The sequence below is a fragment of the Mesoplodon mirus genome (genome assembly GCF_964341445.2).
Source record: "Mesoplodon mirus genome assembly, chromosome: 1".
In the NCBI taxonomy this organism is placed as follows: Eukaryota; Metazoa; Chordata; class Mammalia; order Artiodactyla; family Ziphiidae; genus Mesoplodon; species Mesoplodon mirus.
Window position 1 is genome coordinate 23619722 of NC_138976.1, and position 26904 is coordinate 23646625.

Below are 26904 nucleotides of genomic sequence, written 5' to 3' on the forward strand. Positions count from 1 at the left end.
TTTTCTCCTTCAATTTGTTAATATGGTGTATCACATTGATTGATATGCGTATATTGAAGAATCCTTGCATTCCTGGGATAAACCCCACTTGATCATGGTGTATGATCCTTTTAATGTGCTGTTGGATTCTGTTTGCTAGCATTTTGTTCAGGATTTTTGCATCTATGTTCATCAGTGATATTGGCCTGTAGTTTTCTTTCTTTGTGACATCCTTGTCTGGTTTTGGTATCAGGGTGATGGTGGCCTCGTAGAATGAGTTTGGGAGTTTTCCTCTCCTATATTTTGGAAGAGTTTGAGAAGGATAGGTGTTAGCTCTTCTCTAAATGTTTGATAGAATTCGCCTGTGAAGCCATCTGGCCCTGAGCTTTTGTTTGTTGGAAGATTTTTAATCCCAGTTTCAATTTCATTACTTGTGATTGGTCTGTTCATATTTTCTATTTCTTCCTGATTCAGTCTTGGCAGGTTGTGCATTTCTAAGAATTTGTCCATTTCCTCCAGGTTGTCCATTTTATTGTCATAGAGTTGCTTGTAGTAATCTCTCATGATCTTTTGTATTTCTGCAGTGTCAGTTGTTACTTCTCCTTTTTCATTTCTAATTCTATTGATTTGAGTCTTCTCCCTTTTTTTCTTGGTGAGTCTGGCTAATGGTTTATCAATTTTGTTTATCTTCTTAAAGAATCAGGTTTTAGTTTTATTTATCTTTGCTATCGTTTCCTTCATTTCTTTTTCATTTATTTCTGATCTGATCTTTATGATTTCTTTCCTTCTGCTAACTTTGGGGTTTTTTTGTTCTTCCTTCTCTAATTGCTTTAGGTGCAAGGTTAGGTTGTTTATTCAAGATGTTTCCTGTTTCTTTCTTTTTTTTTTTTTTGTGGTACACGGGCCACTCAGTGTTGTGGCCTCTCCCGTTGCGGAGCACAGGCTCCGGACGCGCACGCTTAGCGGCCATGGCTCACGGGCCCAGCTGCTCCGCGGCATGTGGGATCTTCCCGGACTGGGGCGCGAACCCGTGTCCCCTGCATCGGCAGGCAGACTCTCAACCACTGCGCCACCAGGGAAGCCCTCCTGTTTCTTAAGGTAGGATTGTATTGCTATAAACTTCCCTCTTAGAACTGTTTTTGCTGCATCCCATAGGTTTTGGGTCATCGTGTCTCCATTGTCATTTGTTTCTAGGTATTTTTTGATTTCCTCTTTGGTTCCTTCAGTGATCACTTCGTTATTAAGTAGTGTATTGTTTAGACTCCATGTGTTTGTATTTTTTACAGATCTTTTCCTGTAATTGATATCTAGTCTTATAGCGTTGTAGTCGGAAAAGATACTTGATACAATTTCAATTTTCTTAAATTTACCAAGGCTTGATTTGTGACCCAAGATATGATCTATCCTGGAGAATGTTCCATGAGCACTTGGGAAAAATGTGTATTCTGTTTTTGGATGAAATGTCCTATAAATATTGATTAAGTCCATCTTGTTTAATTTATCATTTAAAGCTTGTGTTTCCTTATTTATTTTCATTTTGGGTGATCTGTCCATTGGTGAAAGTGGGGTGTTAAAGTCCCCTTCTATGAACGTGTTACTGTCGATTTCCCTTTTTATGGCTGTTAGTATTTGCCTTATGTATTGAGGTGCTCCTATGTTGGGTGCATAAATATTTATAATTGTTGTATCTTCTTGGATCGATCCCTTGATCATTATGTAGTGTCCTTCTTTGTCTCTTCTAACAGTCTTTATTTTAAAGTCTATTTTGTCTGATATGAGAATTGCTACTTCAGCTTTCTTTTGGTTTCCATTTGCATGGAATATCTTTTTCCATCCCCTCACTTTCAGTCTGTATGTGTCTCTAGGTCTGAAGTGGGTCTCTTGTAGACAGCATATATATGGGTCTTGTTTTTGTATCCATTCAACCAGTCTGTGTCTTTTGGTGGGAGCATTTAATCCATTTACATTCAAGGTAATTATCGATATGTATGTTCCTATTCCCATTTTCTTAATTGTTTTGGGTTTGTTATTGTAGGTCTTTTCCTTCTGTTGTGTTTCTTGCCTAGAGAAGTTCCTTTAGCATTTGTTGTAAAGCTGATTTGGTGGTGCTGAACTCTCTCAGCTTTTGCTTGTCTGTAAAGGTCTTAATTTCTCCATTAAATGTGCATGAGATCCTTGCTGGGTAGAGTAATCTTGGTTGCAGGTTTTTCTCCTTTATCACTTTAAATATGTCCTGCCAGTCCCTTTGGGCTGGCAGAGTTTCTGCTGAAAGATCAGCTGTTAACCTTATGGGGATTCCCTTGTGTGTTATTTATTGTTTTTCCCTTGCTGCTTTTAATATGTTTTCTTTGTATTTAATTTTTGACAGTTTGATTAATATGTGTCTTGGCGTGTTTCTCCTTGGATTTATCCTGTATGGAGCTCTCTGTGCTTCCTGGACTTGATTAACTATTTCCTTTCCCATATTAGGGAAGTTTTCAACTATAATGTCTTCAGATATTTTCTCAATCCCTTTCTTTTTCTCTTCTTCTTCTGGAACCCCTATAATTTTAATGTTGGTGCATTTAATGTTGTCCCAGAGGTCTCTGAGACTGTCCTCAATTCTTTTCATTCTTTTTTCTTTATTCTGCTCTGCGGTAGCTATTTCCACTATTTTATCTTCCACGTCACTTATCCGTTCTTCTGCCTCAGTTATTCTGCTATTGATCCCTTCTAGAGTATTTTTTATTTCATTTATTGTGTTCTTCATCGTTGCTTGTTTCATCTTTAGTTCTTCTAGGTCCTTGTTAAATGTTTCTTGCATTTTCTCTATTCTATTTCCAAGATTTTGGATCATCTTTACTATCATTATTCTGAATTCTTTTTCATGTAGACTGCCTATTTCCTCTTCATTTGTTAGGTCTGGTGGGTTTTTATCTTGCTCCTTCATCTGCTGTGTGTTTTTCTGTCTTCTCATTTTGCTTATCTTACTGTGTTTGGGGTCTCTTTTTTGCAGGCTGCAGGTTTGTAGTTCCCGTTGTTTTTGGTGTCTGTCCCCAGTAGCTAAAGTTGGTTCAGTAGGTTGTGTAGGCTTCCTGGTGGAGGGAACTAGTGCCTGTGTTCTGGTGGATGAGGCTGGATCTTGTCTTTCTGGTGGGCAGGTCCACGTCTGGTGGTGTGTTTTGGGGGTGTCTGTGGACTTATGATTTTAGGCAGCCTCTCTGCTAATGGGTGGGGTTGTGTTCCTGTCTTGCTAGTTGTTTGGCATAGGGTGTCCAGCACTGTAGCTTGCTGGTCGTTGAGTGAAGCTGGGTGTTGGTGTTGAGATGGAGATCTCTGGGAGATTTTTGCCCTTTGATATTACGTGGAACTGGGAGGTCTCTTGTGGACCAGTGTCCTGATGTTGGCTCTCCCACCTCAGAGGGACAGCACTGACTCCTGGCTGCAGCACGAAGAGCCTTTCATCCACAGGGCTCAGAATAAAAGGGAGAAAAAGTAGAAAGAAAGAAAGAGAGGGAGGGTGGGAGGGAGGTAGGAAGAAAGAAAGAGGATAAAAGAAAATAAAATAAAGTAAGATAAAGTTATTAAAATAAAAAATAATTATTAAGAAAAAAAATTTTTTTAAGTAAAAAAAAAAAAAAAAGGATGTAGAGAACCCTAGGACAAATGGTGAAAGCAAAGCTATACAGACAAAATCTCACACAGAAGCATATACATACACACTCACAAAAAGAGGAAAAGGGGAAAAAATAATAAATCTTGCTCTCAAAGTCCACCTCCTCAATTTGGGATGATTCGTTGTCTATTCAGGTATTCCACAGATGCAGGGTACATCAAGTTGATTGTGGAGATTTAATCCACTGCTCCTGAGGCTGCTGGGAGAGATTTCCCTTTCTCTTTGTTCGCACAGCTCCTGGGGTTCAGCTTTGGATTTGGCCTCGCCTCTGTGTGTAGGTCGCTGCAGGGCGTCTGTTCTTCGCTCAGACAGGACGGGGTTAAAGGAGCCGCTGATTCGGGGGCTCTGGCTCACTCAGGCCGGGGGGAGGGAGGGGTACGGAGTGCGGGGTGAGCCTGCGGCGGCAGAGGCCGGCGTGACGTTGCAGCAGCCTGAGGCGCACCGTGCGTTCTCCCGGGGAAGTTGTCCCTGGATCATGGGACCCCTGGCAGTGGCGGGCTGCACAGGCTCCCGGAAGGGAGGTGTGGATAGTGACCTGTGCTCGCACACAGGCTTCTTGGTGGCGGCAGCAGCAGCCTTAGCGTCTCATGCCCGTCTCTGGGGTCCGCGCTGTTAGCCGCGGCTGTGGAGCTCCTTTAAGCAGCGCTCTTAATCCCCTCTCCTCGCGCACCAGGAAACAAAGAGGGAAGGAAAAGTCTCTTGCCTCTTCGGCAGGTCCAGACTTTTCTCCGGACTCCCTCCTGGCTAGCCGTGGTGCACTAACCCCCTGCAGGCTGTGTTCACGCCGCCAACCTCAGTCCTCTCCCTGTCCGACCAAAGCCCGAGCCTCAGCTCCCAGCCCCGCCCGCCCTGGTGGGTGAGCAGACGAGCCTCTCGGGCTGGTGAGTGCCGATCAGCACCGATCCTCTGTGCGGGAATCTCTCCGCTTTCCTCTCCGCACCCCTGTTGTTGTGCTCTCCTCCGCGGCTCCGAAGCTTCCCCCCTCCGCCACCCGCTTCCTAGTGTGTGGAAACCTTTCCTCCTTCACAGCTCCCTCCCACTGGTGCAGGTCCCATCCCTATTCTTTTGTTTCTGTTTATTCTTTTTTCTTTTGCCCTACCCAGGTATGTGGGGAGTTTCTTGCCTTTTGGGAGGTCTGAGGTCTTATGCCAGCGTTCAGTAGGTGTTCTGTAGGAGTTGTTCCACATGTAGATGTATTTATGATGTATCTGTGGGGAGGAAGGTGATCTCTGCGTCTTACTCTTTCGCCACCTTCCCTGACTTCTCCAGACCAAAGGTTTTAATAAGGAAAGTGCAACAGTAAATATTAATAAAAAGAAAAATCCACCAAGAAGATATCATAATCATGAGGTTGTATATAACTTGAAATTAAGAAAGTAAAAACAGAATAATAATGAATTACATGTCTATAATCATATTAAGAGATTTTAATACAGTTCTGTCCAAAACTGGTAAATCAAGCAGATAAAAATTAGGTTGTAGAAGATTGTAAACACCTTGAACAGCCTTTCTACTAAAAATAGAAATGCTGGATAAATTTTTTAAAATATTTTTTTAATGTAGAGTTGAACTGATAAGAAAGAAAGGAATCCTAGGGCCAAAAATGAAGCAGGAATGCAAAGAAGTAAACACGTACTCAGCTGGCTTTCACCCTAAAGGCATCTGCCAAATGCCTGTGACTCTTGAGTTTCTGTTTTGACAGGTGTGAGGAGTACAAAGGACAGGAGAGTTAATTCTATGTCCAGTTCAAGGTGAGGAGTCTAGTAGAAAACTCTGCATAAGGCTGGGGACTCCAAAGGGCTACAATTTCAGCATAAAGGTGATCTAGAAATAAACCACCTTGTTCATCTAGACTGTGGCATTGGGTAGAGGGATGTCAGAAAATCTCTGTATTTCTAACCACAAGCCAGCCTTCATGCAGCCTTCACACTGCCATATGGTACAAAACCCTCCAGCCAGCAATTTTAAATTGGATCCAGCTTGGCAGGGCTGTCAGGTACTGCAAAAAGAAACGCAAATCTTCTCTGAAGGAGAAAACTAAGTATTATAAAGAAGTCAGTTCTTCCCAAATTAATCTATGAATTTAGTGCAGTTTTAATCAAATCCCAACAGAATGTTTTTTTTTTAACTTGATTTAAAAGTTCATATTGAACAGCAAAGTGGCAAGAATGTCTGAGAAAATTTTGAGGAAGACTGATATTGTAGGAGTACTCACCCCTCCAGATATTAGACGTTGTCTTAGGACAGGGATAGATTAATTGACCTATGGAATGGAATAGAACTTCCAGAAACAGACCCATGCATATATGAAAATTTTATATATGACAGCAGGGGAATTATAAACCAGTGGGGGAAAATGGAAAAGAGAATTTGTTATATGTATGAAAAAAGAAAATGAAATTAGATTTCTATCTCATACCATAACTAAAAATAACTGCCAGTTAAAGACGTAGTTATGAAAGCAAACCTTTTTAGAAGAAATATAGAATATTTATGTTCTAAGTACAAGAAAGGATTTTTTTTAAGACACAAAAAGTATAAACCATTGAGGACTGATAAATTCAACTGCATTAAAATTTAAAACTTCATTATAACCAAAGACATAACAGTGTGAGAAGGTAAGCTATAAGCTGGTGGGAGAAGATATTTTCAATGTACATAGCCAAAAAAAGGATTAGTATCCAGAATATATGAAACAATTACCTTAGAGCAAAATAGGCAGAGACTCGCATAAGAGAAAATAAAATGAGCAATAAATTTGGAAAGATTTTCAAGCTTACTAGTTATGGAAATGCAAATAAAAATAACAATGAAGAAATATCAAGTATTGACAAAGATGCTGAGAAATAGAAAACTCTTAGACATTATTGATGGAATATAAATTGGTAAAATTATTTTGAGCAATTTAGCAATATCTGGTAAAATTGAAGATCGATTGTTTAAAAGAAATTAAAGCACATGTGAACAAGGAAATGTGTAAAGAAGGTTCATTACAGCATCGTTAGTAATAGAAGTTGAAAACAAATCTCCATCAAGAGGAAGATAAGGGACTTCCCTGGCAGTCCAGTGGTTAAGACTTTGCCTTCCAAGGCAGGGGGTGCAGGTTCAATCCCTGGTCGGGAAGCTAAGATCCCACATGCCTCGTGGCCAAAAAAACAAAACATAAAACAAAAGAGGAAGATAAATGAATTGTTTACTCATACGATGGAATACTATACATCAGTTAAAAATAAATGAACTAGAAGCATCAGCATCTGAGATATATCAGAAATTCAGGGTCGAGCCAGAAAAGCAAATTGTAGAATGAGCTGTACAGTGTGATACCATTTATATAAAATTCAAAAATAAAACATAAACTTGATGAAGGCATGTATTTGTTTGTTCTCTGCTGTATCCCCAGCACCTAAAACTGTGCCACATAGTGGGTGCTCATTAAATATTAACAGAATAAGTTGAATGCAAAACAAAACTGTAAATTACTTATGGATACATACTTATGAATTCATAGTATTAAAAACTTGCTAGGGGAGTGACAAACAAATTTTGGATAGTGGTTCCCTCTGGAGAGGGAGGGAGGGGAATGGGATTGGGGAGGGATATACAGGGGTCTTCAATTGTGTTTGTAATGTTCCAAAAATATCTGAAATATAACCAAATGTTAAAATTTGATAAAGCTGGGTGGTGGGTATCACAGATGTTTGTTATATTCTTCATAATTTTCTTTATGTTTCTAATATTTTACAATTTAAAAATTTCTTATCTCAAAAAGAAAAGACATGTCGTTTGCCCCTACTCAAAATGACCTCTGACTAATTTGCTATTAGAATTTGTGTTCTTTTTCAATGTCAGTTCTCATTTGCTGCTATCAATGTGCCTGCCCTAGTACCCCACACCTACAAATTTGAATTTGCTTCTTATCTGTTTGTTAGAAAAACAGATTTTGAAGCTATTTAGAAGTACATATCACTTAAGTGTTTTGAGTAAGGATCTGAAGGGTCCTCTGGCATGAGCTTAATTGTGTATTACTTATTAATTTTTTGAGTGCTTACCATGTGCCAAACCTTTTGTGAAGCACTTTTTGATACATTATATTGTTTAATCCTCACAGTATCCCGATGTGAGACAGATATTGTACCCATTTTAAGGAATGAAGAAACTGCAACTCAGATAAAGAGATTTCCCCAGGGTCTTTTTATAGGAAGTGGTAGAGCTGGAATTCATACTCAGTTCCATTAGACCACCTCACTGTACTGTTCAGAGATTTGGACATGCATTTTCTGGTTTGGTTCTAGATAGTCATTTTCCACATACTTAGTAATGTCTTCTAGTTCATTTCTTAGTTTTGAGGTTTGCTTATATTGTAAAATAAAAATTTTGATAGTTGTGGAGAGTATTTTCTGTTGCTTCATATGAAAGTAAGGGAAAAATATGTAAATTAAATTCTTAAGCCCAATATACAGCATTACTTCTCATTCATGAGGACTCTGTATGAAGGTTTAAGAGTCCATTTAATAATCAAGGTCCCCCAGTTATGAGGATAGAGGGGGAACTAAGGTTATCCTAAGAATATTTACTTAGTGATATGGCAGTTAAAAAATTAGAACCCATTTAAATATTCCAGGATCTGCTTTTCCCTCCCACTGTCTTTGTTGGTCTTTTCCTGATTGTTATATTTCAAACAATATAATGTAGGTGCAGTGCTTATCATGGGGAACATGAAATTTCTGATCTTGCAAAAGATGTAAAATTTTGCGAGGCCTTGAGAGTGATGTTAGAGAACTGGTCAAAATCATTGGCAAATGAGGATCTGATAGAGTGCGACCAGTTATCAATTAGAGAAAAGGGAACGACAGAAATGATGACATGATAGAAACTTCAAAGAATTATGTGAATATCCCACAGGACTAAGGAAAGGCCTTTAGGAAAATTGATAAAGACCTTGAATGTTATACAGAAATGGCCCTCTTTTTATTATAGTACAAAATTCAGATATGAAGTAAGGATGTCATATTCTGCTTCATAATTTCATTGGAAAGATTATGCAAAAAACCCAAACATTTAATTTATTCTTGTTCTGAGAATTTGCATATAGTTAAATAAATTTAAAAAGGCCTTTTTTGATGATTTTTAGTTGTTTTTTTTTTTTAATATACACTTTCTTTCCCTTGTACAATGAAATGTTGGTACCTGTTTTAAGAAAAGTCAATTTCAATTGCTGTTATCCTTTACCAATCATCCTCTGATAATGAAGACCTCAATTTATCCAGAGCTGTCATATATTGGAGTTTAATGGAGACATATGGAAAAGTTCTGTAATTCAGAAACTCATAGATTTCAGTGTGTGTGAAGGAGTGTCTCTTATTTATTATAGACCATGTAGTTAAAAATACTTTATAATTATTAACTTATTAGGTAGACTAAGTTTTAATTTGAGAGGATTGGGCCAGATCTCCAAGACTTATCTACCGCTTTACACTTTCTGTGTCTGCTTACTTTGGGATAAGAATTGTTGAGGGTGCTTTAACTGGTCTCCTAGTCTACATTCTTAATTTTCTATAATTTATCTACTCTCTTTACCAATGATTCTCCAGTACCAAAATTTTTAACAGGTAATACTTTGAGGCAAAAATGAGAAAACCAAATTCTAAGTATTGAATTTTTCATTAAAGTAAACATTCAATTAAAAATTATTAACTTTTGTTCCATGATTATATTTTCTGCATTACTGATAGTAAAATATCCATGCAACAATAGTAATTTTTTTCAGTGGCCTTACTGACAAAAATTTTTAAACCAATCCCTCACTTTATTTTTTATGAATATAGTTTTGGAACCTAGCCAGCTCAGAGATCCTTCTCAAAGTCTTAACCAATCATGTCACTTTCTTGCTTAAAACCCTTCAGGGTGGACCACTGCGGCCTACAGCAATATAATCCCATTGGGGTTTTGAATCCATATGTGCATTATTTTCTGTACGAAATAAGATAGCGTAGTGTTTTTTTTCCTAAATTTTTCAAATATATAAATATGTTTCTATGATGATGATCAATTTATTTTAAAAGTTTGACTTGACTTTCCAGTAGCCTTTGTTATTTTGTATTTTTTTAAATCGTATAATTCCTGTCAAGTGTGGAAGTCATTGAAATATTTTTACTTTTAAAAGCCTCATCAGTAAAGGTAAAACTATAAGGGGAAAAAATGGATTTGACAATATAATAATTAAATTTTGATATGGTAAGAAAACATGTGAACCACATTTAAAGATAGAAATATATGGAAAACATATTCAACATATTGTATTTGAAAAACTGAAGGATATTAGTCATATTTTGTAACTCAATAATGAAAATAATATTGCAAGAGGAAAATCAGCAAGGAACATGAATAGCAATTCCCCAAAGAAATATAATCTTCCAATTAATATGAAAAAAGTTCAACTTTACTAAAAATAAGTTTCAACTTAAAACAAGATATTTTTTCCTAGCACTTAGCACAGGTATTAAAAAATACCTCTGTGGGAAGGGTTTGGAGAAGCGGACACTCTCGTAACCGCTGGTAGAACTAGATATTGGTATGTTCTTTTGAGGACAATTTGTCTATATGTATCAAAAGCCTTACCTTTTTAAAAAATCCCTTTTTACTTAACAATACATTTTTCTGGAAATGTATTTAGAAAAATAACTAGGAATGTGATTAATATCTGGCTGTTAGCATATTCATCATAGTGTTTTGAATAGTAATAAATTGGCAGCAATCTAAACATCCAAAAATTGCAATTTAGATTAAAAAAGAGAAAAGATTATGGTTCACTCATACGGTGAACGCTATTCAGCCATTAAGAATTATTTTGTCAATAAATCTTTAATGACATGGCAAAATAGTTATGAAATAATATTAGGCTTGAAATACATGAATTAGGCTAAATATCAATTACAGTGGTTATTTTTGGTGGTGGATTTTTTTCCATTTAAAAAATATTTTCAATGGGCATGTATTTTTAATTAAGAAATAGTTATTGGGAATCACTATAGAATAATACCATGATATATTCTCTACTTGTCTCTACTTTTCCACACACAACGCTTCTAACTGCTGTTGCCTCTCAGAGTACACCATCCCCGTACACACCTTTGTACCTTTGCTTACCCCTTGGCCACTTAGGGTGTTCCTGCTCATTTTTTTTTAAGTCAGTTCAAATGACACCACCATGAAACCTGTCCTAAACATCCTCTTTTCTTTGCTTACTCCCCACACATTTTGTATAACTGTATTTATATTGTCTTCTCCACTAGGCAGTGAACTTCTATCTTATTCATTCATTTAATAAATATTTGTGAGTGGGACTGTGTGTGTTCGGTACTGCAGATCTAATCATGGATTATGCAGACAGGTTTCCGCTGCCTTCAAGGAGTTTATAGCCTTGTAAATTTATTCCTTACACTGTAACATTAAGTATTACCATAGAACTGTAGAGTGCTTTGGGAAATTAGAAGATCGGTAAATCTGGCCCAGGCTGGATAGAGAGAGAAGCTTCCTGGAAGGGATGATAGCTGACTATTAAAAAGAAAGCAAGTGTTATCCAGGTCAAGAGGTAGGGAGGATGTGGTTTCAGGTAGCAGAAACAGCCTGTACAAAAGCCTGGGATTTTAAAATCGTGTTAGTTTCAGGAAGGCCATTATGGTGTTGTGGATATTGAGATTGATTTCTGAGACAAAATAATTATATATAATTCTAAATAATAATAATTCAAAATAATTATATATATATCTTAGAAGAAACTCCAGAATTCTTCTGTGAGAGATTAGGTAGTTATATATAAAAGAATATGTTAGAGAAAGCATCCTAATGTTGAATTAAGCAGAAATTAAAATGTGATAGGTAGGTTATTATTTTTTAAGTGTTTGTATAAAATATATTCTAAGGATTGAGAAATTACTGTAAAATAATTAAAAATCTGAATTATAGAGTATTTTAATTGTCTATTTTGTTTGTTTTTATAGAAGTAGTTGATTTACAATGTTGTGTTATTTTCTGATATACAGCAAAGTGATTCAGTTATATATATATTTTTTTCACATTCTCTCCATTATGGTTTATTACAACATATTGAATATAGTTCCCTACTGTGTCCTACTGTGCTATACAGTAGGACCTTGTTGTTTATCTATTTTCTATATAGTAGTTTGTATCTGCTAATCCCAAACTCCTAGTTCATCCACCCCCCTTTCCCCTTTTGTAACCATAAGTTTGTTTTCTAGGGCTATGAGTCTGTTTCTGTTTTATAAATAAGTTCATCTTTTAGATTCCACATATAAGTGATATCATACCATATTTGTCTTTCTCTGTCTTATTTCACTTAGTATGATAATCTCTAGGTCCATCCATGTTATTATTGCAAATGGCATTATTTCATTCTTTTTTATGGCTGAGTAGTATTCCTTTGTACATATATATCACGTCTTCTTTATCTGTTCATCTGTCCATGGACATTTAGGTTGCTTCCATGTCTTAGCTATTGTAATAGTGCTGCAATGAACATTGGGGTACATGTCTTTTTTTCAATTAGAGTTTCCTGATATATTCCCAGGAGTTGGGGTTGCTGGATCGTATGGCAATTCTATTTTTAGTTTAAGGAACCTCCATACTGTTTTCCATAGTGGATATACCAATTTACATTCCCACCAACAGTGTAGGAGGGTTCCCTTTTCTCCACACCCTCTCCAGCATTATTTGTATACTTTTTAATGATGGCCATTTTGTAAGGTGATACCTCATCGTAGTTTTGATTTGCATTTCTCTAATAATTAGCAATGTTGAACATCTTTTCATGTGCCTATTGGCCATCTGTATGTCTTCTTTGGAGAAATGCCTATTTAGGTCTTCTGCCCATTTTTTGATTGGGTTGTTTGTTTTTTTGTTATTGAGTTATACAAGCTGTTTGTATATTTTGGAAATTAAGCCCTTGGAGGTCACATCGTTTGCAGGTATTTTCTCCCAGTCCATAGGTTGTCTTTTCATTTGGTTTATGGTTTCCTTTGCTGTGCAAAAGCTTATAAGTTTGATTAGGTCCCATTTATGTAGTTTTGCTTTTATTTCTATTGCCTTGGAAAACTCTTGACTGGTCCTAATAAAATGTTGCTAAGTGAGATTATTTGGGGAATGCTTTTGAATAGATAAAAAATGATGGTATGTTTTCTCTTTTTTTACTGAATGAAAGATTTTTTAAAGTTCTGTAGTGCTTTACAATTTTCAAAAGTTTCACACAGATGATTTCATGTAATCCCATAATAACCCCATTTTTTTCCTGCCTCCTACCCCTCTCCTGCCCCTCCCTGCTTCCCTCTCCCCACTGGTAACCACTTGTTTATTCTCTATATCTGTCTGCCTTCTTTTTTGTTTTATTCACTAGTTTGTTGTATTTTTTAGATTCTACATAAAAGTGGTATCATATAGTATTTGTCTTTCTCTGACTTATTTCACTTAGCATAATGCCCTCTAAGTCCATCCATGTTGCTGCAAATGGCAAAGTTTCATTCCTTTTTATGGCTGAGTAGTATTTGATTGTATATATATATAACACATCTTCTTTATCCATTCATCTGTTGATGGACACATAAGTTGATTTCATACCATGGCAATTGTAAATAATGCTGCTATAAACATTGGAGTGCATGTATCTTTTTGAATTAGTGTTTTTGTTTTTTTCAGATATATACCCAGGAGTGGAATTGCCGGGTCATATGGTAGTTCTATTTTTAGTTTCTGAGAAACCTCTATATTGTTTTCCACAGTGCCTGTACCCATTTACATTCCCACCAGCAGTGTATGAGGGTTCCTTTTTCTCCTCATACCCACCAACATTTGATATTTGTGTTCTTTTTGATAATAGCCATTCTGACAGGTGTGAGGTGATACCTCATTGTGGTTTTTTAATCTTTTCATGTGCCTTTTGGCCATCTGCATTTTCTCTTCGGAAAAATTAAAAATTAAAAGATGGGTTGTTAGTATTTTTTGATGTTGAGTTGTATAAGCTGTTTATATATTTTGGATATTAACCTTTTATCAGTTGTATCATTTGCAGTATCTTCTCCCATTCAGTAGGTTGTCTTTTCAAACTATTTTGTCAATAGTTTCCTTTGCTGTACAAAAGCTTTTAAGTTTTTTAAAAAAATCTTATTAACTTATTAATGTAGTTTACAAACTAATTTATGCATAGCCATAAAATTATTTTGAAATATATATAATCACTAAGTAACAACAGCTTCCCACCCTAAGTCATTTTTTTTATTTTTTTAAATTAAAAAGATTTATTTTATATTGGAGTATAGTTGATTTACAGTGTTTTGTTAGCTTCAGGTGTACAGCAAAGTGATTTAGTTTTATATATATATATGTATATATATATGTATTCTTTTTCAGAGTCTTTTCCCATATAGTTATTACAGAGTACTGAGTAGATTTCCCTGTGCTATAGAGTAGCACAGGGTCCTTGTTTTTTTTGTTTTTTGTTTTTTTAATTTATTTTTGGGCTGCGTTGGGTCTTTGTTGCTGCATGCGGGCTTTCTCTAGTTGTGGCAAGAGGGGGCTACTCTTCGTTGTGGTGCATGGGCTTCTTATTGAGGTGACTTCTTTTGTTGTGGAGCACAGGCTCTATAGGTGCATGGGCTTCAGTAGTTGTGGCATGTGGGCTCAGTAGTTGTGGCTCACAGGCTCTAGAGCACAGGCTCAGTAGTTGTGGCGCACGGGCTTAGTTGTTCCACGGCATGCAGGATCTTCCTGGACCAGGGCTCGAATCCATGTCCTCTGTGTTGGCAGGCAGATTCTTAACCACTGTGCCACCAGGGAAGCCCTATTTTTATTTTTTAATTTTTAAAAAATTTATTTATCTATTTATTTGGCTGCACCACACAGCTTTCAGGATCTTAGTTCCCAGACCAGGGATTGAATCTGGGCCCTCGGCAGTGAAAGCGCAGAGTCCTAACCATTGGACTGCCAGGGAATTCCCTGTGGGGAGTTTTTAAAGTACTGATTCAATTTCATTGCTGATAATTGATCTGTTCATATTTTCTACTTCTTCCTGGTTCAGTCTTGGGAAACTGTACCTTTTTAAGAATTTTTCCATTTCTTCTTGGTTGTCCTAGAAGTGAGATTATTTGGGGAATGGCTTTGAATTAATAGATTAAAAATTATGGCACTTTAGTAGCAATTTTTGTATGTAAATGTATTCTAAAGAGAAATGTACTCTAAATAGAGATGTTATTGGTAGCAGAGTAAATATTTCTCATAATTTTGAACACTTTATGCTTAACATGTTTCACTTGCAATTAAGTATTCAAAATCTCCTTTGTCTCCTATTAAATTGTCTCTCACCATTTGTGTTTCCTATACAGATTCTAAAATTTGTTTTCTCTAGCACTGTTCTCTAAACACCCACCCCTATTTCTAGTTTTGAGTAAAAATCAATAATGTAAAACAGATAAAATTGCAACATGGCCCTCACTAAATCATAGTATCCTTCTCTGTGGTTATGTGAATTATACTATTTATTATATATTAGAATCACTGGGTTTATAACAGTGAGTTTGTGGTCCTTTTTTGATTTGTTTTCTTGATTCCTAATACAGAGACTGCTTCTCAGTTTTTCTTTAATAAGAGATTAAATGAACTAGTTTTTCTTTTCTGCTTTGTAGATTTCTTGATAACCGGCTGTTTGCTACCTGCTCTGATGACACTACAATAGCACTGTGGGATCTGAGAAAACTGAACAGCAAAGTATGCACTTTACATGGTCACACTAGCTGGGTGAAGAACATCGAATATGATACTAATACAAGACTCTTAGTAACGTCAGGATTTGATGGAAATGTCATTATTTGGGACACCAACAGGTTTGTGAATAGGAGATCATGCTAGGATTATGAACAACAAAAAAATGTTTTTAAGATGGTAAACAAATTCAGTGTTCTGTCTTAGCTCATATCTCTTTAGGAGAAAGAAACTGGCTTTGGGAAGAAACAATCAGAAAATGATTCCATCTTTTGTTCCTTGCACTTAGTCACATATTGTGACTAAAAAACTTGGAGAAAATTATGTGGAAAGGAGACCAAGTAATATAGTTAATGATGAAAACTGGTTTATAAGATGAGTTTCCTGAATTTAAGGAAAAGTATTTTTGTTATTATTTCCTTTGTGGAACTGTTTTTCACTCTTTGGTCCTTCAATTCTAAATCTGTTTTGTAATTTTTGCACTTTTTTCATGCATTAAAACAGTGGTTTCGGGCTTCCCTGGTGGCGCAGTGGTTGAGAGTCCGCCTGCCGATGCAGGGGACACGGGTTCGTGCCCCGATCCCGGAAGATCCCACATGCCGCGGAGCGGCTGGGCCCGCGAGCCATGGCCGCGGAGCCTGTGTGTCCGGAGCCTGTGCTCCGCAACGGGAGAGGCCACAGCAGTGAGAGGCCCGCGTACAGCAAAAAAAAAAAAAAAAAAAACAGTGGTTTCTCAGTTGGAGTGGTACTGATCCTTAGGGGAATGTTTGGAAATAATGTGTGGTGCAGTTTTAGTTGTCACTACAGGAGAAGAGGAGGATTTCTACTGGCATTTAGTCAGCAGGGATCAGAGTTTCTAAACATTCTGCAGTGCGTGGGACAGTTTGCACAGGGGACCAGTCATCCCATCTAAAATGTCACTAATGCCTGTGTTGTGAAACACTTCAGTAGAATATCTCCTGATAGAGAATTGAAAGAATTGAAGTTTGGGAAATAATTATAATATTCCTGTTGCTAGCTTTGGTAAAATGACAATACAGTAATACACCAGGAATATTTCTGAAATATTCTTTTTAGAGCTCATATGTAAAACTAGATTTTTACATAGATATGTAGAAAAGATTTCTAGTTATTCATATTGTTTGAGCAAAGCATAGAGCTACTGATTATCTTTAAACTAAGACAAGCGTGCCTGTTTAAATTTAGGACTAATTATTTTTTAGTTTAGAAATAAAATTTGAATAGGAATATAAATAACTTCCAAATTAGTAGAAGGATAAAAGCTAAAAAATACAATCAATCCAATAGAGGCAGAGAAGAAGGGGGGATAATCATTTTTTTAAAAAAACAGGTAAATTAGGAAGCACAAGAATATGACAGGCAGATAATCGAATATCAACAATTAGAATAAGTATATATGGACTAATGTAACCAGTTATTAGATAGTACTAGGATTAAAAAACAGAAACAAACTCTATGTTCTTCATAAGGAGTATACCTAAAACATACAAACACAGAAAGTTTGAAAGTAAAATGATGGGAAAAAATAAAAGATAAATACAAATGAAAGAAAAATAGTTATATCTACATTAATAGCAGACAAAATAGAGTTTAAGGCATACAGCATTATTAGTGATTTTAAAAAGGTACTATATTAGAAGCTTTATTTCACTAGAACATAAAAATTCTTATATTGTGTGTACCTAATAACATAGCCTCAAACCACAAAAAGCAAAAACGGACAGACAAGAAAAAAGTGAGAATCTCCATCTCAGTGGAAAATATTAACATCATTCTCTCATTTACTAATAGATAAAATAGACCAAAAAACTATTAAGTCTATAGAAGATTTTAATATTATTAATAAGCTTGATTTAGTAGGCATATATAGAATTCTGCTCCCAAATAGTGAATACATCCTCTAAAGCAATGTTTGAACATGTACAAAAATTGAGCATGTTCTGGACTACGAAGTAAATCTCAACCAATATCAAAGAATTGTTATCACATAAACCATTTTCCCTGATCCCAGTACAGTTTAATGAACCACAGGTAAATAAAAATTCCCAGGTTTGGAGACTTATAAACTTACTTCCTAAATAATTCATGGATCAAAGAAAAAAATCATAGTGAAATCAGGAGATAGATAGACTAAAAATTAATGAACTAAACATCTTACTCAAAAAGTCTGAAAAAGATAAAAAAGGGTAAACCTGATGAAAGTAGATGTATGGAAATGATAAATATCTTTTTCTAAAAAAGCAGAAATTAATGAAATAGAAAATGAAATACAATAAAGATTTTTTAAAAGCCTGCTCTTCTCTGATAAGATACATTAAGAAAAAAAGAGAGGACACAATCTTAGCAATGAGAAAGAAGACAATAAAAAATATAGAGTAAGATAATAAGATCACCTTTTGCCAATATACTTGAAAACTTTGATGAAATAGTTTACACAAAAAAATACACCTATGCAAAACTGATCAAGGAAGAAATAGAAAACCTGAAATAGACTTATTACCAGGACTGATATTTAACCATTACGCACTGGTTCAGCTGAAAAGGTTGTTAAAAGATTGAACTTCTTCCATACTAACTGATAAATAGTCACTGTCATGAATCATCCCCATGTGTCATATCCTGGCACCTTCTGGGTACTGTGGCACCTCTTCTAGAGATACTTTCCTCAAGATCTCTCCCGATGATCTAGTAGCTGAAGCCCCCCTTACATAGCAGACTAATCGCAGTATCCAGTTCCAGCACTGCCACCTGCATCAGCTCTGGCTAGTTTTCATGCAGGGCTGGTTATTTAAATATTTTGAATGTCACTTCTGCCTTAGCTATTAGAGAAATGAAAAAAAATCAGTTAAAACCTATCTACTGGGACTTCCCTGGTGGTCCACACTCCCATGTAGGGGGCCTGAGTTCGATCCCTGGTTGGGGAACTAGATCCCACATATGTGTGGCAACTAAGAGGTCCGTATGTTGCAACTAAGACCCAGCACAGCCTAAATAAATAAATTAATAATAATAACAAAAGATTTTTTAAAAATAAAAGAAAGAAAAGAGCCCGCATGCTGCAATGAAGATCCCACACACAGCAATGAAGACCCGGCACCACCAAATAAGTAAATAAATATATTTTTTAAAAAACCTATCTACTAATAAAACAGCAGCCTTTCAATTTTACAGGTGACTTCTACCAAATATTACAAGAAACAGAACATTCCAATCTTATTAAACTGTTCAGATTCCAGAAAAATGGAATTCTTACCTTAGGTATGACCTTGATACACAAACTCAAAATGAAAGGTCAGTCTGTACTATGAATGTAGATGCAAATATTCTAAAAAAGGGAAACTGGATCCTGTAAGATATTAATCAAAATATCATGACCGGGCTTCCCTGGTGGCGCAGTGGTTGAGAGTCTGCCTGCCGATGCAGGGGACACAGGTTCGAGCCCTGGTCTGGGAGGATCCCACATGCCGCGGAGCAACTGGGCCCGTGAGCCACAACTACTGAGCCTGCGCGTCTGGAGCCTGTGCTCTGCAATGAGAGGCCGCAATAGTGAGAGGCCCGCGCACCACGATGAAGAGTGGCCCCCGCTCGCCGCAACTGGAGAAAGCCCTCGCACAGAAACGAAGACCCAACACAGCCAAAAATAAATAAATTAATTAATTAATTTAAAAAAATATATATATATCATGACCAAGTTGGGTTTATTCTAGAAATGAAAATATTTATCAATAGAAATTCTATTAGTATAATTTATCACACCAGGTTAAATAGAAAAATCCATGATTGTTTCGACTGAAGAATAAAATTCAACATTCGTTCATAATTAAAAACAAAAGAGGGGCTTCCCTGGTGGTGCAGTGGTTGAGAGTCCGCCTGCCGATGCAGGGGACACGGGTTCGTGCCCCGGTCCGGGAGGATCCCACATGCCACGGAGCGGCTGGGCCCGTGAGCCATGGTCGCTGAGCCTGTGCTCCGCAACGGGAGAGACCACAACAGCGAGACGCCCGCGTACCGCAAAAAAAAAAAAAAAAAAAAAAAGAAGGGACATCATTACCAACCTTATAAAAAAATAAAAGGATTACAAAGAAATACAATGAACAACTCTATGGCAACAAATCAGACAATTTACATAAACAAATATCTACAGAATCACAAATTCCTTAAACTGACTCAAGAGCAAATAGAAAATCTATAGACCTACTGACCTACACAGCAAGTAAAGGAATTGAATTGGTTTAAAATTGAATTTTAAAATCTTCCCACAATGAAAAGCCCAGGTCCAAAACGCTTCACTGGTGAATTTTACTAAACATTTAGAGAATAAATAATATTAATCCTTCACAAACTTTTACAGTAAATAGAGGAGGGGAGAGCACTTCCCAACTCATTTTATGAGGCTAGTATTACTCTGATACCAAACCAGACAAACATTAAGAATAGAAAACTACAGACCAATATCCCTCTCCCAAAAATATGATAAAAGTCCTCAACAAAATATTAGCAAATCAAACCTAGCAACATATATAAAGGATTATATGTCACAACCAAGTGGAATTTATTCCAGCTATATAGATAGGGTTGGTTTAACATCTAAAAATCAATGTAATACATCACATTAATAAAGATCAAAGCCCATATATATGATCATCTCAATAAAGTCAGAAAAAGCACTTGACAAAATCCAACACCCATTTGTGATAAAACTAGGAATAATAGGGAACTTCCTCAACCTGATAAAGGACAGCTATGAAAAACCTACAGTTAAAATCATACTTAATGTTGAAAGACTAAATACATCCCCCCTAAGACTGGGAACAAGGCAAGGATGTCTGCTCTCACCACTTTTATACAACATTGTATTGGAAGTACAACTGCACTGGAAGTACAGACAAGAAAAATAACAGGCATCTAGATTGGAAAGAAAGAAGTAAAACTATCTTCATATGTAGAAGATACGATTTTATATATCAAAAATCTTGGGGCTTCCCTGGTGGCGCAGTGGTTGAGAGTCCGCCTGCCGATGCAGGGGACACAGGTTCGTGCCCCGGTCTGGGAAGATCTCACATGCCGCGGAGCGGCTAGGCCCGTGAGCCATGGCTGCTGAGCCTGCGCGTCCGGAGCCTGTGCTCCGCAACGGGCGAGGCCACAACAGTGAGAGGCCGGCGTACCGCAAAAAAAAAAAAAAAATCTTGAATTCACAAAACTACTAGAACTAATAAGTTCAGCAAGGTCATAAAATATACTAGATTAATATATAAAAATCAATTGTATTTCTATTCATAAGCAATGAACAGTCCAAAAATGAAGGAAAAAATTCCACTAATAGCATTAAAAAACAATAAAATACCTAGGAATGAATTTAACAAAAGAAGTACAAGATTTGTACACTGAAAACTAAAACATTGCTGTAAGAAATGTAAGAAGATACAAATGAATGGAGAGACCATTCCATGCTCATGGATTGGAAGACTCAATATCATTAAGATGGCAGTTCTCTCCAAATTAATCTATGGATTCAAGGCAACCCCTATCAAAATTCCAGCTGCCTTTTTTTTGGACAGATTGGAAGACTCACACTTCCTGATTTCAGAAATTTCTACAAAGCCATAGTAATCAAGACAGTGTGGTACTGGCATAGGATAGACGTCTAATATAAATTAAGGGAACAGAATTGAGTCCAGAAATCAACCCTTATATTTATGATCAGCTGATTTTCAATAAAGGTACTAAAGTAATTCAGTAGTTCAGGAAAGGATAGTCTATTCAACAAATGAAAGTGAAAAGAAAAACTACAGGATGGGTATATTTATAAATCACATCTGCTAAAGGATTTGTGTCCAGAATAAAGAATTCTTCTAACTCATTTACATGTATTCAGATAACCCAATTTAAAAATGGGCGAGATATTGACATAGACATTTCACCAAGGGTGATACACAAATGATTAATAAGCACCTGAAAAGATGTTTGACATCATTAGTCTTAAGGGAAATGCAAATTAAAACCAAAATGAGATACCACTTCACATCTGATAAGATGGCTTTAACAAAAAAGACAGCAACAAATATTGGCAAGAATATGGAGAAACTGGAACTTCATATATTGCTGGTAGGAATATAAAATGGTACAGCCATTTTAGAAAACAGTTTGGCAGCTTCTTAAAATGTTAAACATAGAGTTGCCATATGACCCAGCAATTCCACTTCTAGATATATACCCAAGAGAAATGAATATATATATATATATCCACACAAAGAATGCTTATAATAGTGTTCCTCATAATAGCAAAAAAATAGAACCAATCCAAATACTTATCAACTGGTAAAAGGCTGAACAAAATGTGGTATATCTATACAATAGAATACTATGTGGTACTGAAAAGGAACAAAGTACTATTACGTGCTGCAATATGGCTGAAACTCAAAAAAGTTAAGTGAAAAAGCCAAACCAAAAGACAACTTATTGTATGATTCTATTTATATGAAATGTCAGCAATAGGCAGGAAGTAGATTAGTGGTTATCTGTGGCTGGGAGTAGGAAAGGGAATGACTGCTCTTTGGGCAAGAGTGATTTTTTAGAGTGATGAAAATGTCCTAAAATTGGATTGTATTGATGACTAGACAGAAGGAAACTGATCAAAAGTAGGCACTAAAAACCTATAGCACATTTTTAAATGGTGAAACTTTAGAAGTTTTCTCTATAAAATCAGGAAGGAGAACATGCTTGCTATTTTTTTTTTTTTTTTTTTGCGTACACGGGCCTCTCATTGTTGTGGCCTCTCCCGTTGCGGAGCACAGGCTCTGGATGTGCAGGCTCAGCGGCCGTGGCTCACGGGCCCAGCCGCTCCACGGCATGTGGGATCTTCCCAGGCCGGGGCACGAACCTGTGTCCCCTGCATCAGCAGGCGGACTCTCAACCACTGCGCCACCAGGGAAGCCCCATGCTTGCTATTACTACTGCTGTTCACTATTGTTTTGGGTTGGAGGGAGGCAGGGTCCTAGTTGGTGCAGTAAAATAAATAAGGATTGGAATATATAAGGATTGGAAAGGAAAAAATGAAACAATATCATTCTCAGATGATATGATTGTCTGTATCAGGGGCTGGCAAACTTTCTATAAAGGACTGTGTAATAAATAGTTTAGGCTTTGTGTGTTATATTGTCTCTGAGCAGCCATAGACAATGCATGAATGGGTATGGCTATGTTCCAACAAACTTTTTATATAAAAACAGGCAGTGAGCCAGATTTTGCCCATAGGCCACAGTTTTTAGACACCTAGGGTCTATATAGAAAACCCTAGAAATTCTACTGACAGATTATCAGAATTAATCAGCGTTAACTAGGATTGTTAGATATAAGATCAAAATGTAAAAATCAGTAGTGTTCCTATACATCACTACAAACAATTTAAATTTTTTTTAGGTACATAGTTTTTAGTAATTAAAAATTTTAGTTGGGGACTTCCCTGGTGGTCCAGTGGTTAAGACTCCATGACTCCACTGCAGGGGGCACAGGTTCGATCCCTGGTGGGGGAACTAAGATCACGCATGCCGTGTGGCGCAGCCAAATAAAATAAATAAATGATTGAATGAATGAATAAGTGCTCTTAAAAAAATTTAGTTGGGGGCTTCCCTGGTGGTGCAGTGGTTGAGAGTCTGCCTGCCGATGCAGGGGACATGGGTTCGTGCCCCGGTCCGGGAAGATCCCACATGCCGCGGAGCGGCTCGGTCCGTGAGCCATGGCTGCTGAGCCTGCGTGTCCGGAGCCTGTGCTCCGCAACGGGAGAGGCCACAACAGTAGGAGGCCCGCATACCGCAAAAAAAAAAGAAAAAAAAAAAAAGTTGGTACACAGGAATAAATTGCAACAGAAAATCTGTATAACCATTATGGAGAAAACTGTAAAATTTCATTTAAGTTATCATAAGACCTAAATAGAATCTATGGATGAGAAGATTCCTCTAAAATTAAATATAAGCAAATTTTAAAATGAAGGGTATAAACTCATAAGATGGGGAAATAGGAAAGGAAGGAATGACAATAAAGTTTTAAAATCTGGAAGGCAGGAAGATGAGTGGCAACCGACTCAGCAACTCACTTAAACTTACTTATTAGTAAGTACAAGAAAGCTGAATCCTAAACTGGCAGTGGGAAAAAGTTAAGAACTTAAGAATATTTATACAAAATCCTCAAAAATCACAGTAACTGGCAACTCTCGGTACTCTGTAACAGAAAGGGTAGCTAAAATAAGGATTCAAATGAAAGATATTTAAGAACTTATATCTCCTCCCTGAATCCATACTGCTGGGCTATTTACCTCCTCGCATTTCAGCAGGAATTTTGAATTTTATTCTCTAAAGAGGTAAAATAGAGGATATCTGTATTAAAGGATACCAGACACAGTTTGAAGGCTTGGGTACCTTACCAAAATCAGGGGGATTGAGTGACCATATGCACACTGAATATTGAATCTAGAGATCCTCACAAGTTCTTTCGGTTAATGAACTAAAGGTACTGACATTAGGAGTTCCTCAAAAAATGGCTTCACCCTATTTAGTGAAGCTCAAGCCTACCCTTGCACTCAGAGTTCCCAGTCAGCTTTTTAGTTCCCCACTCTTAATTATGAGCAGACAGCCAAACATAATCAGACATTTGACAAAAGTTTCTATGAAAAGACTTACACAAATGGGGAGATACCTTGGAAAAAGTAGAGACTACATAGGGAGAAAACTTAAAATTTTAAAAACCTATAAATATCCTCAGAGAGATAAGAAAAGTTATTGCATGCTTGAAGCACTGCATGCTGACTGAAGGATGCTACAGAAGAGAGAAACAGAGGGGACTTTTAAAGTACTGGTATTGTTCTACCTCTTAACATGGGTGATGAATCACAGCTGTTCATTTTTCTTTAAACTCTACATTTGTCTTATTTATGTACTTTTCTGTAGGGATGACAAAGTTCACAGTTTTAAAAATAATTAATAAAAAAAAGGAAATAAAATGGGGACTAAAAAACATAGGCAAGGAATAAAAATCTATTCAAAAGGGCTTCCCTGGTGGCGCAGTGGTTGAGAGTCCGCCTGCTGATGCAGGGGACACGGGTTCGTGCCCCGGTCTGGGAAGATCCCACATACCGCAGAGCACCTAGGCCCGTGAGCCATGGCCGCTGAGCCTGCATGTCCGGAGCCTGTGCTCCGCAACGGGAGAGGCCACAACAGTGAGAGGCCCGCCTACCGCAAAAAAAAAAAAAAAAAAAAAAAAAATCTATTCAAAAGATCATACAGATTTGAAATAGAGCCAAATAGAACTTAAAGAAGTAAGGAAATAGAACTATTGAAGTTTATAAAAACAAGTAGCAGACACAGCTTAAAAAACAGATTAAGAAAGATATTGAAAAATTACCAAGATGGCAACATATGCAAATGAGGAGATAGAAAACATGAAAGAGCAGTTATTAGACAAGGAGAGTCAAATGGGAATGTTTCAAATATCTATCTAGAGCTCCAAAAGAATAGAGAAAATAGGTGAGAGGCAATATTGGAATAATGATGGAAAATTTTCCAGAATATATAAATAATATGAAGCTTAAGATTTAGAAAGTCAAATGAATCCCAATGAAGACAAATGAAAAGAAATCCAAATTTACACGTCATAGTGAAACTGCAATACTCCAAAACAAGAAGATCAACCAAAGGAAAAAAAATTATCCAAAGTAACAATTCGACTGATAGTAGACTTAAAAATAGCAGCAATAGAAGCCAGAACTCACTGGAATATTATCCTCAATATTCAGAAAGAAATAACTATCAACCTAAAGTTATAGGCTCAGCTAAACCTTTAATCAAAGAGTGAAATGAAGATTTTCAGAACAATAAAAAGTGAGTTTATCTCAACAAAATTTTATTTAATATACTTCAGAAAGAAATAATCTTCAAAAAAAAGTTAAGAGATGGAAGGAATGGTGAGCAAAATCTTTTCATGTGTATAAGTCTGAGTGTACATCAAGTGTAAATTCTAGTTTGAAGGGCAAAAATATGACTATCACTGAATGCTTATATTCATGATAACTCTAGGTTTTGTTGGTTTGATTTCTTTTGTAGGTGTACAGAAGATGGGTGTCCACATAAGAAATTCTTTCACACACGTTTTCTCATGCGAATGAGATTAACACCAGATTGTTCCAAAATGTTGATCTCAACGTCCTCTGGATATCTCTTGATTTTGCATGATCTTGACTTAACCAAGTCTTTAGAAGTAGGCAGCTATCCCATTTTGAGAGCAAGAAGAACAACATCGAGTTCAGGTAAGCTTTCCTTTTTTGATTAAAGTTTTTTCTAAATAATCTCAGACATGGGGATGGTATATGTTTCTATTCTGAGAATGACAGCAGAAAGAAGGGAAGAAAGTTAAAAGATATTCTTTGGAAAGCTCAGTAATAGCTTTTTTCCCAAGGAAGTATAATGATCTACATGTATCTCTGACATAGTATTAATTTGTTCCTCTGTATCACAAATGATCTAGGAAGAATAACTTCTAACTCCAAAAAAAATTTTTTTAGCCCTCTGCTAGCCAGAAAGTCTTCATCAGTATTTATAGATCATCATTATCTCAAAAATTAGTGATGGCCCAAAGTACTGTCAATCTTTTTAAAGTTTTCCTGGAACCCAGCAGAGCTGTTAAGTTATAGTCAATATAGAGTTTTAATTTTAAGTCTGTATTGCATCCTAGACTTTCAGATGTCCAGACATAGGTAGTTGGTGCCATCTTATCTCATGACCTATAAACATCCTCTTGCTAAAGCCCTGTTCCTTTTCCTGTTGCCAATTCCATTGGACTTAAGCGAAATGGGGGCTCAGGAAAACTTTGTACTATATTACGTGATAGAGACTATATTATATCTACCTTTAGGAAGAAGAGGGCTGATATAGGAACATACTCACTAGTTATAATATTGTGTTTATGAACAAGAACTCAGAAAAAAAATACTTAAGCATTTGGAAAACATAATGTTCATAAATTGTTGTTTAAAATCAACTTCAAATGGTTGGAATCTTTCTCTATGCATGGGGCCACTTCTGAAGACTCCTTTGGGAATGTGCAGGCCTCATCGTATTGCAGTTGCCTAATTTCACTGCTAAAAGTAGAAATTTAAGTTTTACCAACTTGTTTGCAAGCAAGGGATTTCATTAATATGCAAGTACAGTCCTTTTCATTTCAGATTTTTAGGTTAAACATTAATAATCAACTTTAGTTTAGTGAGCTTAGTGAGAAGTAGTGATTTAGAAGGTCTAAATTGGCATGTTTTGCTTAAAAACCAGGAAGGTTTTCTGTCTTCTAAAGGTAATTCTGATACTTAATACCATCCAAAGAAATCAGATTAATAAGAAGTCCCCACAGAAATGTGTGGCCACAAGAAAAGTGTGAAATAGAGACTGCTATTTGGAGTGATACATCAGACTCACCTATCTGATATTCATTTTATTTTCCCA

The 26904-nt window shown here is 36.5% G+C and overlaps 1 protein-coding gene across 2 annotated transcripts in view; it reads left to right on the forward strand.

The window, feature by feature from the left end:
- DCAF10 (DDB1 and CUL4 associated factor 10) overlaps positions 1 to 26904 on the forward strand; it is a 58753-nt gene that overhangs the window by 20402 nt on the left and 11447 nt on the right. For both annotated transcript variants that reach the window (XM_082643004.1, XM_082643005.1), the window contains 2 exons: positions 15325 to 15522; positions 25516 to 25718. In XM_082643004.1, coding sequence (XP_082499130.1) covers positions 15325 to 15522; positions 25516 to 25718 — 401 coding nt within the window. The remainder of the gene's footprint in view (positions 1 to 15324; positions 15523 to 25515; positions 25719 to 26904) is intronic.